We start from the raw sequence: 14,408 nt of genomic DNA, 5'->3' as shown, positions 1-14,408 counted from the left end.
CTGCAGACCTGCAGTGATATTATTAAGACCATGTATCAGAGGGGTAGCCATGTTAATCTGTATCCATAAAAACAACGAGAAATCCTGTGGCACCTTATAGACTAACATATTTTGGAGCATAAACCACATCTGACAAAGCAGGTCTTTGCCCATGAAAGCTTATGGTCCAAAATATCTTAGTCTATAAGCTGCTGCAGGACTTTAAGTTGTGTTTATCAAGACCATGTAACTCAATTTATATTGTCACCAAAATTCCAACTGTATTAACTACAGCTTTACATAGTTTAATTTCATTTATCAGGTTAGTGAAAGATCTGTCACGTCTATCAACACAACTGCACATCTTCTACTCCTACAAATCCCAAACCCTGCTTTTGAGCCTGATCTAACTTCAGCTGACGTTAATGGGTGTTTTTCAACTGACTAAAATGGGAATTGAATCAGACCCTTTCTGAAGACTGGGACATTCAAATCACTTTGAAAAACAAGCAATCTTCCAACCCCTATATGGTTTAAGGTATGTCTTTTGGCATAGTCCATTGTTTGTATTTTACAAGTTTTCTTGTCAAAACAAAAAGCAGTCCAGTAACACTTTAAAGGCTAGCAAAATAATTTATTAGGTGATGAGCTTTCGTGGGACAGACCCACTTCTTCAGATGATCTGAAGAACAGGGTCTGTCCCACAAAAGCTCATCACCTAATAAATTATTTTGCTAGTCTTTAAAGTGCTACTGGACTGCTTTTTTGTTTTGATAGTATATAGACTAGCACAGCCATCTCTCTGTTACTAAGATTTCTTGTGTTCATCTTCTGTTCTGTATTCCCCTTCCTTACAAAAAGCAATATTTAATTATTGGCTAGGAATTTCAACCACAATGTTTGTCTTCAATTTAGCACAGAAGTGCATTTGACACTAAAGGATCAAATGGGTAACTCCTTAAAAGTCCTCAGATAAACTAAAAAATAAACAAGCCCATCATGGTAGAAAAGAACTATAATTATTTGAGGGCTAGAAAAAAATGCCTTAGAATTAGATACCTCTGCCCTACATAGATACAAAATTTTATATCTGTGAATATCTACATCTCTCCTGTGATCTTTTCATTTCCAGGGCTCTTGTTCTTTAGTCATTACACTGCTCCTTCTACTTCCTCTTTTGATATACTGGTCTCGCTCTCGATGCTCAGCAGAAATCTCTGTTTCAGTTCTTTGAGCAGTCTAAGACACTCAGGTCCAACTTTGCTTTGTATATAAGTGCAATATCTCGTCCATCACTGCACAATCTTCTCCTTGCTCATGAGCACCTCTTCATTCTCATCTTTGATTGCCATCTGCTTTGGCTGCCACTTCCTATTAATATTCCTAATCATCTTATACACCTCCCTAGTCTTACATTTGCCGTAATAGCTCTCTCTCTTCACACTGCTCCTCTAACCATTTCTCCTTATCCTTTCGGGCCGCTTGCCTTACCTCACTGCATTTCATTCTCTATTGTTGTTGTCCTGTCCTCTTGGAAACTTCCCTTCTGATCTTCAATGCTCTTTTCTCTAGGACCAACTTCAGTTCTCCTATGTAATCAACTTCTTATTGATCTTCTCTTCTTCTGGAACAGCCTGCTCAATTGCCTCTTCTATTGCTACGGCTATCCCTTCAACTCTCATCTAGATCTTTCAATGTACCCGCATTGCTCATCTGCTCTTTGCGTGCTGCTCCGTACACATTCCCAATTTCCTCCTTGCCTAGCCTCACCACATCTCTCCTTAAACTGTCTCTTACACTTCTCTTGAGTTTCATCTTGATGTTTGTGATCACTAGACCATGGTCTGAATCTATATTCGCTCCTTGGAAAGTTCAGCACTGCAGCACTGATGTTACCTATCATCTTCTTAACAAAATAATATCTATCATGTTCTTGGACTTCCTGTCATTCAATCACCATGTCCACTTCCTACAGTCCTTTTGTTGGAATCTCGTCTTGCAGATCACTATCTCATGCTCTGCAGCAAACCCTAGTAGTTTCTCAACTCATTCATTTCTTTCTCTGTATCCAACCCTTCCCATGACTCTCTCCCAACCTTACTTATCTGTTCCGACCTTTCATTCCAATCTCCTCTGATGATCAACACCTCTCCTCCAGCGTCTTTGTGAAATCTTCTACAACTCAATCTCTTCCTTCAGACTGTTGAGCTAGTCCACAGAAACTAAGCCACCCCATACTGGACAGGGAAAGTTAGAAGGAAATAGTAAGAGGCATCAGACACCAACAGGCGCTGAGCCCATGGTTGATGATAATGATGGTTTTTGATGATATCCGCCTCCATGAAACTATGTCTAGGGATGCTGATATTCATGAACAAAAAGCAGATATCTACAGAGCTGCAAGGCTCTGCAGGGAACAACAGTGATTAAAAGACCAGCATGGTGGACCAACGCTCACAAGAGCCAGCATCCCACATTAGCAGCTTTTCTGGTGTGGTTGTAACCCCTCCAGCCATCCCTAGTCCCACTAACATGTGCAAGTGCCTCACTCTACTTACAAGAAGAGACTTACGTCTTGTCCATACTACAGAGTTCAGCTGACTTAGGATCCGTGGTTACAATTGTAAACATAACCTGAGCTGCTGACCCGTCTGGTGATGAGCATTATGAACACAATGCAACTAGTCCTAGCATATTTTATGAGGTGCATAATGGAGAGTGAGTCAGTAATGCTAGCCCTGCCTTTCAAACAAATAATTCAAGTTTGCTGCTGGCATTCATGAAATAGTGGTGGATTGTTGGTACTGGGCTTGGAAAATAAACAAGAAAGTGGTGGGATTACATCCTGATGCCTGTATGGGATGATAGGTAGTGCTTGTTGAACTTCTGGATGCACAAATACACTTTTCTGGAGCTGTATGTGGCACTCAACCCAGGACTGTGGCACAGACACACCAGAATAAGAGCTATGCTTACTGTGGGGAAAAATGAGTGAGAATCACTGGATAGAAGCACTCCAGACTGCTACTGGTCAATAATGAATCAGTTTGAGGTGGGAAAGTCCATCATGGGGGTTGCAGCAATGGAAGCATGCAGGACCATTAACTACCTCCTGCTGTGAAGGACTATGATGCTTGGTAAAGTAAAGGAAATAACTTATTATTTTAAGCAACAGGATCCCCTAACTGCAGCGAGGCGATAGATGGTACTCATACTCCAATTCTAGCTCTGGAATTCTCCATCATCCTGTAGGCACTTGGGACTCATCAGGGTCATTTCATAGATATCAAAAGGGGGAAGTCAGGGAAGGTGCATGATGCATGCCTCTTTCAGAACACTGGACTGTACTGAAAGCTGCATGTTGAACTTTCTTTACAGAACCAGAGATTCCAATGGGAGATGTGGAAATGCCCAGAGTGATCCTGGGAGACTCTGCCCGCCCTTTGCTCCGATGGCTCGTAAAGTTTTATATCAGGAACACATACAGCAGCCAGAAGCACTTCAACAACAGGCTCAACAGGTGCCAAAATGGCTACTGAATGTACTTTTGGTCAATTAAAAGGTCATTGATGTTGTCTTTTTAACTGGTTAGACCTCACTGAGAAATATCTTCATTGGGACCTGTTGCACTCTACAAAATATTTGCAAGGCGAAGGGACAAAAGTTTCCCTGGGGTGGATCACTGAAACTGATTGACTGCTGATTTTGACCACCCAAATAAAAACAGCAATTTGAGGGGCGCCACAGGAGGTTATGCAAATTAGGGAGAATTCGAAGGAGCATTTTGACAGTTATTCCCAGTAATGGTTTATGTGATGCATTCAGCCTGGTGAATTACCACTGTAGCGCATGCTTTTGAATATTAATTGTACTAAACAAACATTCCTACCTATGGTCACTGTATTTGAATGTTAGCACAGACTAGCATGTGTAGGACACAAACAAAGACTCATTATTTCAAAAACTCAAATTTAACAACAGGGCAAAACACAAAATTTTGGTTAAATGGGAAAAAAATGACAGTCTCAAGGTTAGGGCTTTCTCAATGGTATGTAAACTCCAGTTTTTGTTGGAAAACCAGTCCCAAAGTGTGGAATACAAGGCGCAGTGTGAGGTACCAGGCACACATGAGGACGGGGATCACATGCCACGCGGGAGACTGGGGAAGGCATGAACCATAGCTCTATAGTAGCTGCAGGGGGAGTTATTCACAGATGGGTTCAGATTGCAGAGTAATGAGAAACCATAGCATCTCTATCTGGCCCTCATGCCTCATCTGTTCCTGTCCCATCTCATCTCCAGGATATCCACCCTGAATCTTTTGCTGATTGTCTCCCTTCATGTGCTGATTCTGGTACGTGCTGTATCTGTCCACGGCAGAACTTTGTAAAACACATCCTCCTTACTCCACTTGGTTCGCTGCCGTATCTGATGGCAGCACTTCACCAGTATGGAGGAGTGAGTCCTCAAGGGCACATCTGTGGAGGGCAAAGAAACAATGAAAAGAGATGGTATTGTGAGTGTTCTCACAGCCAAAAATCATGAAAGTTACACACACCTTTTTCTCACTGTCCCTTGGGACATACACAGCTCAGTGTGAGTACTAAATATGGTGAGTTCTCAGACAGTTGCAAAGGGGAAGGGACAAGAAAAGAGAAAGGATGGTTTGTGAAGGGAGCTGCTCCAAGTGGCATGGACAAAAAGGTTCATGAAAGGAACACACGCACTGCCATGCTAAGACCAGGGGACTGAGACAGGCACGCCAGAAGGCAACGGAGGCCAATGATCACTCTGGTGCAGTCTGGTGAATTCTGAATATTGGTTCTCTTTTCCACAGGTTAGGGTAACTGAATCTGTTACCTTACACCGAAGGGCACACCCAGGATGCAAGAGTATATCAGACTGCCTCTGTATGCTGCTCAGGTCCCTGCAGAAATAATTGCTGGGGAATGTAGGAAAGTTTGCTGCTGTGGTGGGAGAAACAAGACTACTGTGCAAATGAACATTTGGCAAAGGACTGCAGAATACTGACAGTTTCCTAGAGATCTCTATAGCGGATTCCCAGGACATCCCATGTACGCTAAGAAACTTGCATAGATGGACAGGCTCTGAGGTATATTTCTGTCCCCTATCCCAGCTCTACCATACCTCAAAATACATGAGAACTCAATCACCTCCCATTGTAGAGTGTCAAAGCAAAAGAAGCATTTACTGGATCATACGTACCAGAGCTGGAGACGTGGGATGGGCTAGGCCGGTCCGGAATGCACAAGAGGTCCTGACTCAGTGCACAATAAGATGATCCTGTAATGCGCACCACATCATCCTCCAGCTCTAATTTTTTGTCCCCAACTTTGTCTTCAGGGTTCAGTCTGCTGGCCATTAATCTCAGTGTCGCCAAAGTATCCATGGAGCTCTTCTTTTGTGGAGGTGTGAGGCAGTCACCAAGGATGGCCTGCTGCTCCTTGTAGAAATGGCATGTCTTCAGTACTGCACCAGAGTGACGGCTGGCCGCTGTTGCCTTCTGGCATGCCTGCCTCAGCCTCTTGGTCTTAGCATGGTAGTGCGTGTGTCCCTTTCATGAACCTTCTCCTCCACGCCACTAGTAATTGGTCAATAGGTATCAAAGTTCCTATGGCTGGAGCAAAGCTGTGACCACACAGCATCCTCTTCCCCTAGACCCATCTGCTTTGGAGTACTCCACATGGGACAGCATTTGCTGCAGAAAGTCGGTGTTAGCTGGAAAAATGCTCCGTGAGCTGTGTATGCCAAGCAAAGAGGAAGAGGAATTTCACAATTTCCCTAGCTTTTAAACATGGGAAGGAAAAATAGCTGGGTACTCTCAAGGCAACATAGTTCAAACTCTGAATGGGCATTGTGGGACACATCCTGGTGGCCAGTTAGGTCAATACAACCAAGTACAGCGGCAAACTAACTCTTTAACACTCTATGTTGTAAAAGCTGTCTACTGATTGTTGAAGTTTTATTGGTTTTATTACACCAGAATAGCCCGGAAGTTATTTCGGTGGGAGGAGCATTTCAGCGTATACACCAACAACAAAACTATGTTGGATAGGCAAGGCCATATACAGCCCAGTCTGTTTAGCTTGTCAAAAAGACTGAGGTAACTCGACTGCAGTGTATAAAGACTCCACAAGGAGAAAATACAAGATAGTAAAAAGCTCTTTAATCTAGCAGACAAACACATAATAAGAACCACTTGAATTTAGAAGCAAGGTGCACATTTTTAACAGTTATGGTGATTAGTCTTGGAAACAAACTATCATGAGAAGCAGTGGATTCTGCATCACCTGATGTTTTCAGATCAAGACTGGCTGCCTTTCTGGAACTGATGCTTCATCTAAACAAAGTCAAACAAAGCCTTGTGGGACAAGCTAATAGTCTCTTCTGGTCTTAAACTCTATGAGTGGCTTCAAATATTTCATACAAGTAATAATTAGAGCTGGTCAACATTTTGAGAATGAAAGTTTTTAATATCAAAGCCTTTTCACTGTAAAATAACCTTCGCTGAAATGGAGAGGACTTTTTTATTTTGAGAAGGAGGTTAATTTTCTTCAAAAATATCTTTTCCCCCCCCAATACATTTTTCTAATAAAGTTTCTGGCTTTCACACTTTCCCTCCTTCCTTTTTTCCCCAAAATCATGGAAAAAGGGGCCAGGGAAAGAAAAGGGGAAGAGAATGAAAACAAACAAAAAAAATTAAAAAATGAACATGGCTGTGAAAAATTTCCAGTAAATTCAGAATTGTTCCCTTTTTAAACTTGTAATGCTAATATTTTAAATTATTTGTAAATGGTCACAAAACTACCACTTTCAGCCAACTCTGCAATAGCCTCATTATGTGTTTTTTCTCCCAAAATACAAGGAGCAGCCACATGCTTTAAATCCCAATGGTTTGTTTTAGAGCATGCAAAAAGTAAGAATGAACACACAATCTCCAAGCAAGAGCAGAGTACATGCTTTTGCTATAACATACTGCATCATTTCTGCCTCACAAAATGCCACCTCCCCGCAGACAACCGTGCTAAGAAAAACTGAAAGTTCAATACAAAGAAAAGACTCATATCACATATACCACAGCATCTAGATTAATAAAGAAAGACTGATTGCTGCAATACCGGCTATATACGGATTTAGAAAAAATATTGTTAGGATAAACATAAAAGGAAATAAGGCTGGATGGCTTTGTGAGGCATGACAGGACTGATGTAGCATAAAGGGGTCCTTAAAAGCCCCATATTCAACTCTGGTGGACTCCTTGGTACAGCAAATGTAGACAGTACAGTAAACCCTTGCTTTACGTGCCTCCAACTTTAATGCGAGTTTCACACCACTTGAAGACACATGGCTGACAGTCTGCCTCGCTTCCTGCAGCAAAGGGCAAACAGGCAGGCTAAGAGCCTCTTCCCCCTGCCTTTGCCTGGCACCACTCTGGGGAGGTAGCAGGAAGGCTTTTAGCTTGCCTCGTTGCCTGCTGCTGCGGGCAGCCAGGTCAGCTTAAACCCGCTTCCCAGACAGGCATTGCTGTCAAGCTGACAGCGGCCCCCCTCTAGGAAGGTAGGGGGAAGGGTTTTATCCCCCCAGCTGCCAGCTAAGGGGGCTAAAACCCCCTTGCCTTCCCCCAAGGTCAGCACCTCCCGTGGCCCCAGCTCAGCCCCAACCCGCACACAGGGCTCCCAGCCCACGCTGCACTACAGCCCCACATGGGGCTCAGGCTCCAGCCCCTCAGTATGGCACACAAAGCTCAGGCTCCAGCCCCTGCCCACCACCCCTGCGGATTCAGCTCTAACCCCCCCACATAGCCTGGCTCAACTCCACCCTCCAGCCCTAACCCACCCCAGGCTTAACCCCTCTGACCCAACCCACTGCCCAAGCACCCCAACTTGCCCAAAATTGAGCATACACAAGGGGTGTGTGGAACGCAACCCTCACATATCCTGAGGGACTACTGTAGTTATTAAGCTACCATCTGAAGACCCCTGGTAACCTCCAGCATACTGGATATACTGACAGTGTGGCTGGTGATGGGATGTCCTGATCAGGAAAGCAACAGTGGTGATGCACATATTGTACTGCTGTGGCCCAAGCAGTGAGGTTACAGAATGGTCTACATTTTGGTGAGGGTCTTTGCAGTACCCAGAGCAGCCTCGGAAGGAGGGTACAAAGGTGATTTATGGCCACTTTAGACCACCATTCCTGTGTTCACACAGAAGCTCAACCGTAACATTACCCCCCTCTTAAACGTTCCAGCAACTCCACGTCAAGTATCAATGATAGCCCCACAGACAATGTGCATCATGAAAACAACACCACCCCTTTGATCTCTGTGAGTCTCCCCCGGGCATGCAAGGGCCCTGTCTTTTGGCAGAGCCTGAAAAATCATCTAGAAGCCCATCTGGCTGCCATTGTGGCATTTATAAACAGCAAGCCATACTTCCTCACTAGGTGATTTTGCTATGTGGCAGATAAACCGCACAGTCCTCTGCCATTCAGAATGGTGGTCACAAATGCAAGAAAAGAAAGGAGCGATTAAAGGTCAGCACTGATAGCTACAGCGCTAGCGAAGATTGCAAAACTGTTCCATCATAAACCAGGTTTTACATTCCTAATTGTATCAGTCATCTTTTGCATTCAAATTCTCCACAAATGATCCCAAAAGGCAACTTTGTTTTGCTTTTTTAAACTCTGAGCATACTTTTGCATTTAGAGAGCTCGGAAATATGGTACTTGGAGGAATTCTGTCTACTCCCCACCGCAAGCAGAGAACTAAATATGTCAGGTATAAAGTTTCATAGTCCAGACACATAAGGAACGTGAATGAGGAGGGCATACTGTGAAAAGCCTTGTTTAACACATTTATTCATTTTTAGTAGACATTTTTCCCTGAGAAAAGGGAGCATTCTCATTTGCCTGAAAACTCACATAAGCCGTCCTGCCACATTTGCTGGGAGAAAACCCTTGGACTTCAATGAGGCTGTATGGAGGTGCATGAGAACCTCATGGAGTACGGCAGTCGCAATTCTGCAACCAGGATAGTTAGAATATCCCCTGCATTCCCTGGACTAAACCATAAACATCTGCATGCTGGAATAAACATATGGGGTGTATCTAGAGGAGCCTTTACAGACATTAACTTCCTCAAGTTAACTGGTGATTAATTAACTCAGTGTAGAGAAGCTGAGGAAGACTGGGACGGTGTTTCCTAAAGGGTGGATCTCAGGAAGGTTCTAGATGGGTAGCAGACCCAAAGCAAATGTGCATCCCAGTGGGAAGGTAGGACAGCAAGCCTGTTCCACACTCACTCTGCAGTGCTTGCTTATGCCTTCTGGTGCTGGGCCCAGTTCTCCACTCCAGGCATTGTGACCCCATGTATAGACCTGCAGCTCCCTTCCAGTTTGGCAGGCCGCCTCTTCATCATGATGGAGGGAAGGGTGACTGGTCTGGGCCGCACCTCACAAAACGTGATTGTGAAGTGCATGGGCACCCACAAACGTGTGCACTTTATGCAGAGAGTATACCACGTGCAGAACCAGATAAAGCATCAGAGACCTCAGCACATGCCTAAGGCCAAATTAATTGGGAGGCCCAACCTGAGCTCTGGCTGGTTGAGGTACTGAGGCAGGACCTGGCCCACCAGCAGCAAAGAGGAACAGTCCTGGGTACCCCACCATCCACTCACATTTGGCCCCATGGCTCATTCATCACGTCAGAGGGTCCAACGCTAAGCAGTGCTATGACCTTCGTGCACTTACTCAATTTGGCTCTGCTGTCCTCCATCATGATGCAGGGCCACGAGGCCAGACCTGAGTGGGTAGTGAGGTGGACAGCAATGTTCTTACTTGGTGCTGCTATTAGGACTACTCCTGCACAATGATCTCTCTTGGGGGTCCTGTCTGGCCCCTGCCTGCTTCCATCTACCCATGTCTGCCTGTTGCTCAGCTTGCACGACTTAGAGACAGCCTTAAAACCTACTACAAGTATCAGAGAATCACGGAATAAGAGAATTGGAAGGAACCTCAAGAGGTCAAGACCAGTTCCCTGAATTCATGGCAAGACCAAGCACCATCTAGACCCTCCCAGACATGTTTTGTCTAACACACTCTCAAAAATCCCCAGCCTCCCTAGTGCTTTACCACCCTGACAGGTAGGATGTTTTTTTTCTCATGTCCAACCTAAACCTCTTTTGCTGCAACATACGCCCACTTCTTCTTCTCCTATCTTCAGAGGTTAAGGAGAATAATTTTTCTCCCTCCTCCTTGTAACAACCTTTTAGGTACTTGAAAGCTGTTTTCATGTCTTCTCTTTTCCAGATGCGCCAAACTCAAGCATGGGTTACTTTGGTGAGTGCCCACACAAGGAAGCTGGCTGAGAGAAGGGCAGTGGAGGTGAGTAGGAGGGAGTTTTGCCTGGCCGCACTGCGCCCAGTATAAAAGAGTATGTGTAGTCACCATACGAAGTGAAAATAAAAATGGTTCAGTTGTGTGTACCATGTGAAGAATTTCTGGGATGCCCTTGACACAACAATACCATGCACTACACTGCAATGCCTGGGGCTGGAGGCCAGGACCAACAGTGTGGGACAGGAGCAAGGGTAAGCAAGCAGGGGGCAAGCTCACACTCCAGCCATTCACACACACACACCAGGATGGAATTAGGGGTGTAGAGCCAGGGTGGAAAGCGCTACTAAAAGTGGTCAGTACCCGATGGTGGAGTGAGAAGGTGGCAACAGAAAAGGAAGATGCTGTTCTCAGATTTTGCCCCCCACATGAATATGGTCCCTGTGTGGGTCACAAAGCAGAGACAAATGCAGTTGGTGGGCTGCCCTACTACAAAAGGTTTAGGTATGACTGCAATAAGTCACAAGGTCCCCGAAGGTGACAAAAGTTTGTCAAGCAAAATTACAGGCAATTAAATGCACACAACCTACTTTGAACCTATCATTAAACATGTCAGTGTATCACAACATGTAATGCAGGGCAGGCATGGTAAAAACGTCAGAATATGATTCTGTCTTGATGGAGTTTTCTAGACGTACAATAAATATACCTCAGCCAGTGCTTGTGTGTGCGCGCGTGTGCGCGTGTGTGCGCGCACGCGCGCAGGTACTTGATGGCATTGAGTACCAGCACCTTGGCAGCCCCAGCTATGGGATCATCTGGGATTGGGGAGAGGGTCTGGGAGTCAGCCGAGTACTGGCTCTTTTAAAAAACAAACACAAAAAAGGCACTGTCCTCAACCATTTTCATCTCTATAAAACAGAATGCTCCTGTATTTTGTTATACATGGTCAAAGATAACCCACCTTCAGGGTCCTCCAGATGCTGTTCTGAAAAAGGATATCATTGCACACATAAAACTGGGACAATACCATTTTCCCGAAGAGGAAAGAGGAAATAGTTTCATTACTTCCAAAGAGGCAAACTGAAAAGGGAAAGAGATCAGCTCTTTGGGAACTGAAAGTCTGGGAGAGATCATCAGAAGACCTCAAAATGTTTTATAAACCATGATTTAAGCCTCACAACCTCCATCTCCTGACAAGCATAATTATTGAATGTGATCCTGCCCAAATGCCTCCATCAGGATCAGGCCCCCATTGCACTAGGTGCAATACAAACACACAGAAAGACCTAGTCTCCATGGGGGGGGGCAGAAAATCCAAGGCCTTCCTCTGCAAGGAGCTGCACACAGATTCCTACAGATGCAAGGCTCCATGTGCACAGAGATGCACTTCTCATTGTAAAACTCTGTGCCTAAATAGACAGGTGAAAGAGTGAAAGGCTTGGGAAATGGCTAAGACATACAAGCAGGGGGAACAGACCAACGAGGAACATATGTCATACTAGTCCTAGTTTTTATACAGTGCCCCCATTACCTTAGACCAATCCATTATTATTTCCTTTGTGATCCCAGTTTTACAAGTAAACTCAAGCACAGAAAGGGTAAGTACTTTATCCAAGTGCAATGCCGTGTTTTACCTAAACAATAACAACAACAAAAAGTTATACTTAATTACCCTTATAAGCCAAAGTTGGGCTAGCATTGGAGAAGTAGAAGCTGAGTAACTTCCTATTATAAACACCTGTTCACTCCTTGTGGCACACATGCAGTCCCTCTGCACAAACCTCCCAGCAGCAGTTGTTTGGCAAGTTAAGCTGCCGGTCTCAGACCTCAGTTGAACTCTCTCCTACCTTGCAAGTTTTGGTTTGTTTGTTTTTACCTTGCCAGCACTGGACCAAAACTGAGACAGTGATCCATTGCTTGCCCCCACCCTCCCCGGTCCCTGAAGATGCAGCTCTCACATAGCTGGTCTATGGCATTCAGGATGCTCAGCTCTTTGCCATCATCAGCCATGACTCAAACTCTGGCTGGCTCCCACATGCCCAGTTCCTGGGTGAAAACTGCAATCTTGCCACAAGCAAGATCAGGCACAGCCCAGGGCTGGAGGGGACAGGTTACTCTGAGAAGAGCAACTGGAGACTTCACAGTCTGTTACTGGTGGAAGTAGAGAACTATCTTGTCTGACACATGCCTCTATCAGAGCACCTACCAGAATACCTGCCCAATGGGACGTGAATGCAGAGTCAGGGTGGGAGAGGCTGTTAGTGGGACCCTCAAGGGGAGTATAACCTAATGTTGGGATATTTGTGGGGGGATAAGGGGAGTAGTTCTTAACAAGTCAAATGTAAAAAGGGCCCTTTCCCGAGAGGATTAAGTACCTTCCATTACAGAGAACAGCTCAGTTTTCCTCCCAACAGGACAGCGTGTCCATTAACATCTGTTACTGCACATGCTATGAATCCATAGGAAGGGAGGAGGCTGAGGTGTTTAATCAGCCTCCAAAGCTCTTTTATTATTATTAGCAAATGTACACTCCAGCTGTCCGCTCCAAAGTGCAGGGCCAGGCTCCCTTTTGGGCCCTACACAGCCCCAAGCAGGGGGCTGGCACTTCAAACCAGCAGCTACACCCTAAGGGGAGCCCCGCTGCCTCCCCTGGGGAGGGTGGGGAGAGACACACACACACACATCGGGTAGAACTAGAAGGGAGTTTGAGAGGCCACTTCCCCACTGCCCCCCAGCAGGCCTAGCACCAGCTCTAAAAGTCTGTGTAAATCTGTCTGCCCCAGACCCCGACATGGCCCCCTTCAGGGCAGGGCGAGAGCCCACTGCTGGCGGCGGGCGCTGCGCCAGGCGTTGGGGGCGGGTCAGGGCCGGGCCGGGCCGGGCCGGGCAGAGGCTGACCGCCGATGGAAAGGGCTTAAGGGCGGCAGGGAACAGACTTGCCCTGATACTAGTGACTCCGGGAACAGATGCCCGTGGGCTGCGCTGGCCGCACGCCCCGACCCGGACCGGCCTACCTGGTTCGTGTTGTGCCACAGGTCGGAGAGAGACCCGTTTCCGGCCCCTTGCCGCGCAGAGGCGGAGATCCCGGGTAGCCGGGGTAGGGCAGCCCGGCTGTCCATCTCGGCGCTCTTCAGCCGCGCCCCCAGGGGGACCCCGCGGCAGGCGGCGCCATGGGCAGGAGGGGAGCGGGAAGGTTTGGCGGGCACTTCCTGGTGTGGGCCGCTGCGGGCGGGACGCTCCCGTGCACAGGTGCACGCGCCGTCGGGCGGGAGGGAGAAAAGTTACCGCCCGGGGGCGGGGGCGGGCTCCGGCGTGCTTTGCTGCCTGTACCAGGGGCATAACCGCAAGGGCAGGTGCAGGAATGTGTCCGGCACTCCCCCCTCCCCCCATCACAGAGCCACTGCGCCAGCCCGGCACTCCCCCGCTCCCCCCAATCACAGAGCCACTGCGCCCCCTCCCCCCATCACAGAGCCACTGCGCCAGCCCGGCACTGCGCCCCCTCCCCCCAATCACAGAGCCACTGCCCCAGCCCGGCACTGCGCCCCCTCCCCCCATCACAGAGCCACTGCGCCAGCCCGGCACTCCCCCGCTCCCCCCAATCACAGAGCCACTGCGCCCCCTCCCCCCATCACAGAGCCACTGCGCCAGCCCGGCATTGCGCCCCCTCCCCCCATCACAGAGCCACTGCCCCAGCCCGGCACTGCGCCCCCTCCCCCCATCACAGAGCCACTGCCCCAGCCCGGCACTCCCCCCCTCCCCCCAATCACAGAGGCACTGCGCCCCCTCCCCCCAATCACAGAGCCACTGCCCCAGCCCGGCACTCCCCGACTCCCCCCAATCACAGAGGCACTGCGCCAGCCCGGCATTGCGCCCCCTCCCCCCATCACAGAGCCACTGCGCCAGCCCGGCACTGCGCCCCCTCCCCCCAATCACAGAGCCACTGCCCCAGCCCGGCACTCCCCCCCTCCCCCCAATCACAGAGGCACTGCGCCAGCCCGGCATTGCGCCCCCTCCCCCCATCACAGAGCCACTGCCCCAGCCCGGCACTGCGCCCCCTCCCCCCATCAC

General features: G+C 47.7%; 1 protein-coding gene across 1 annotated transcript in view; it reads right to left on the bottom strand.

Moving 5' to 3' along the window:
- The window catches only part of NIPAL2 (NIPA like domain containing 2), an 85,224-nt gene extending 71,595 nt beyond the window's left edge, over positions 1-13,629 (bottom strand). The window contains exon 1 of the mRNA XM_074986886.1: positions 13,355-13,629. Within this exon, the coding sequence (XP_074842987.1) occupies positions 13,355-13,459 (105 nt within the window). The 5' untranslated portion in view covers positions 13,460-13,629. The remainder of the gene's footprint in view (positions 1-13,354) is intronic.
- Between the last annotated feature and the right edge of the window lie 779 nt (positions 13,630-14,408).

Source organism: Carettochelys insculpta, chromosome 2 (genome assembly GCF_033958435.1).
Source record: "Carettochelys insculpta isolate YL-2023 chromosome 2, ASM3395843v1, whole genome shotgun sequence".
NCBI classification, from domain to species: Eukaryota; Metazoa; Chordata; order Testudines; family Carettochelyidae; genus Carettochelys; species Carettochelys insculpta.
Note: the sequence above shows the minus strand (reverse complement) of the source record. Positions and strands in the feature narration are given on the sequence as shown.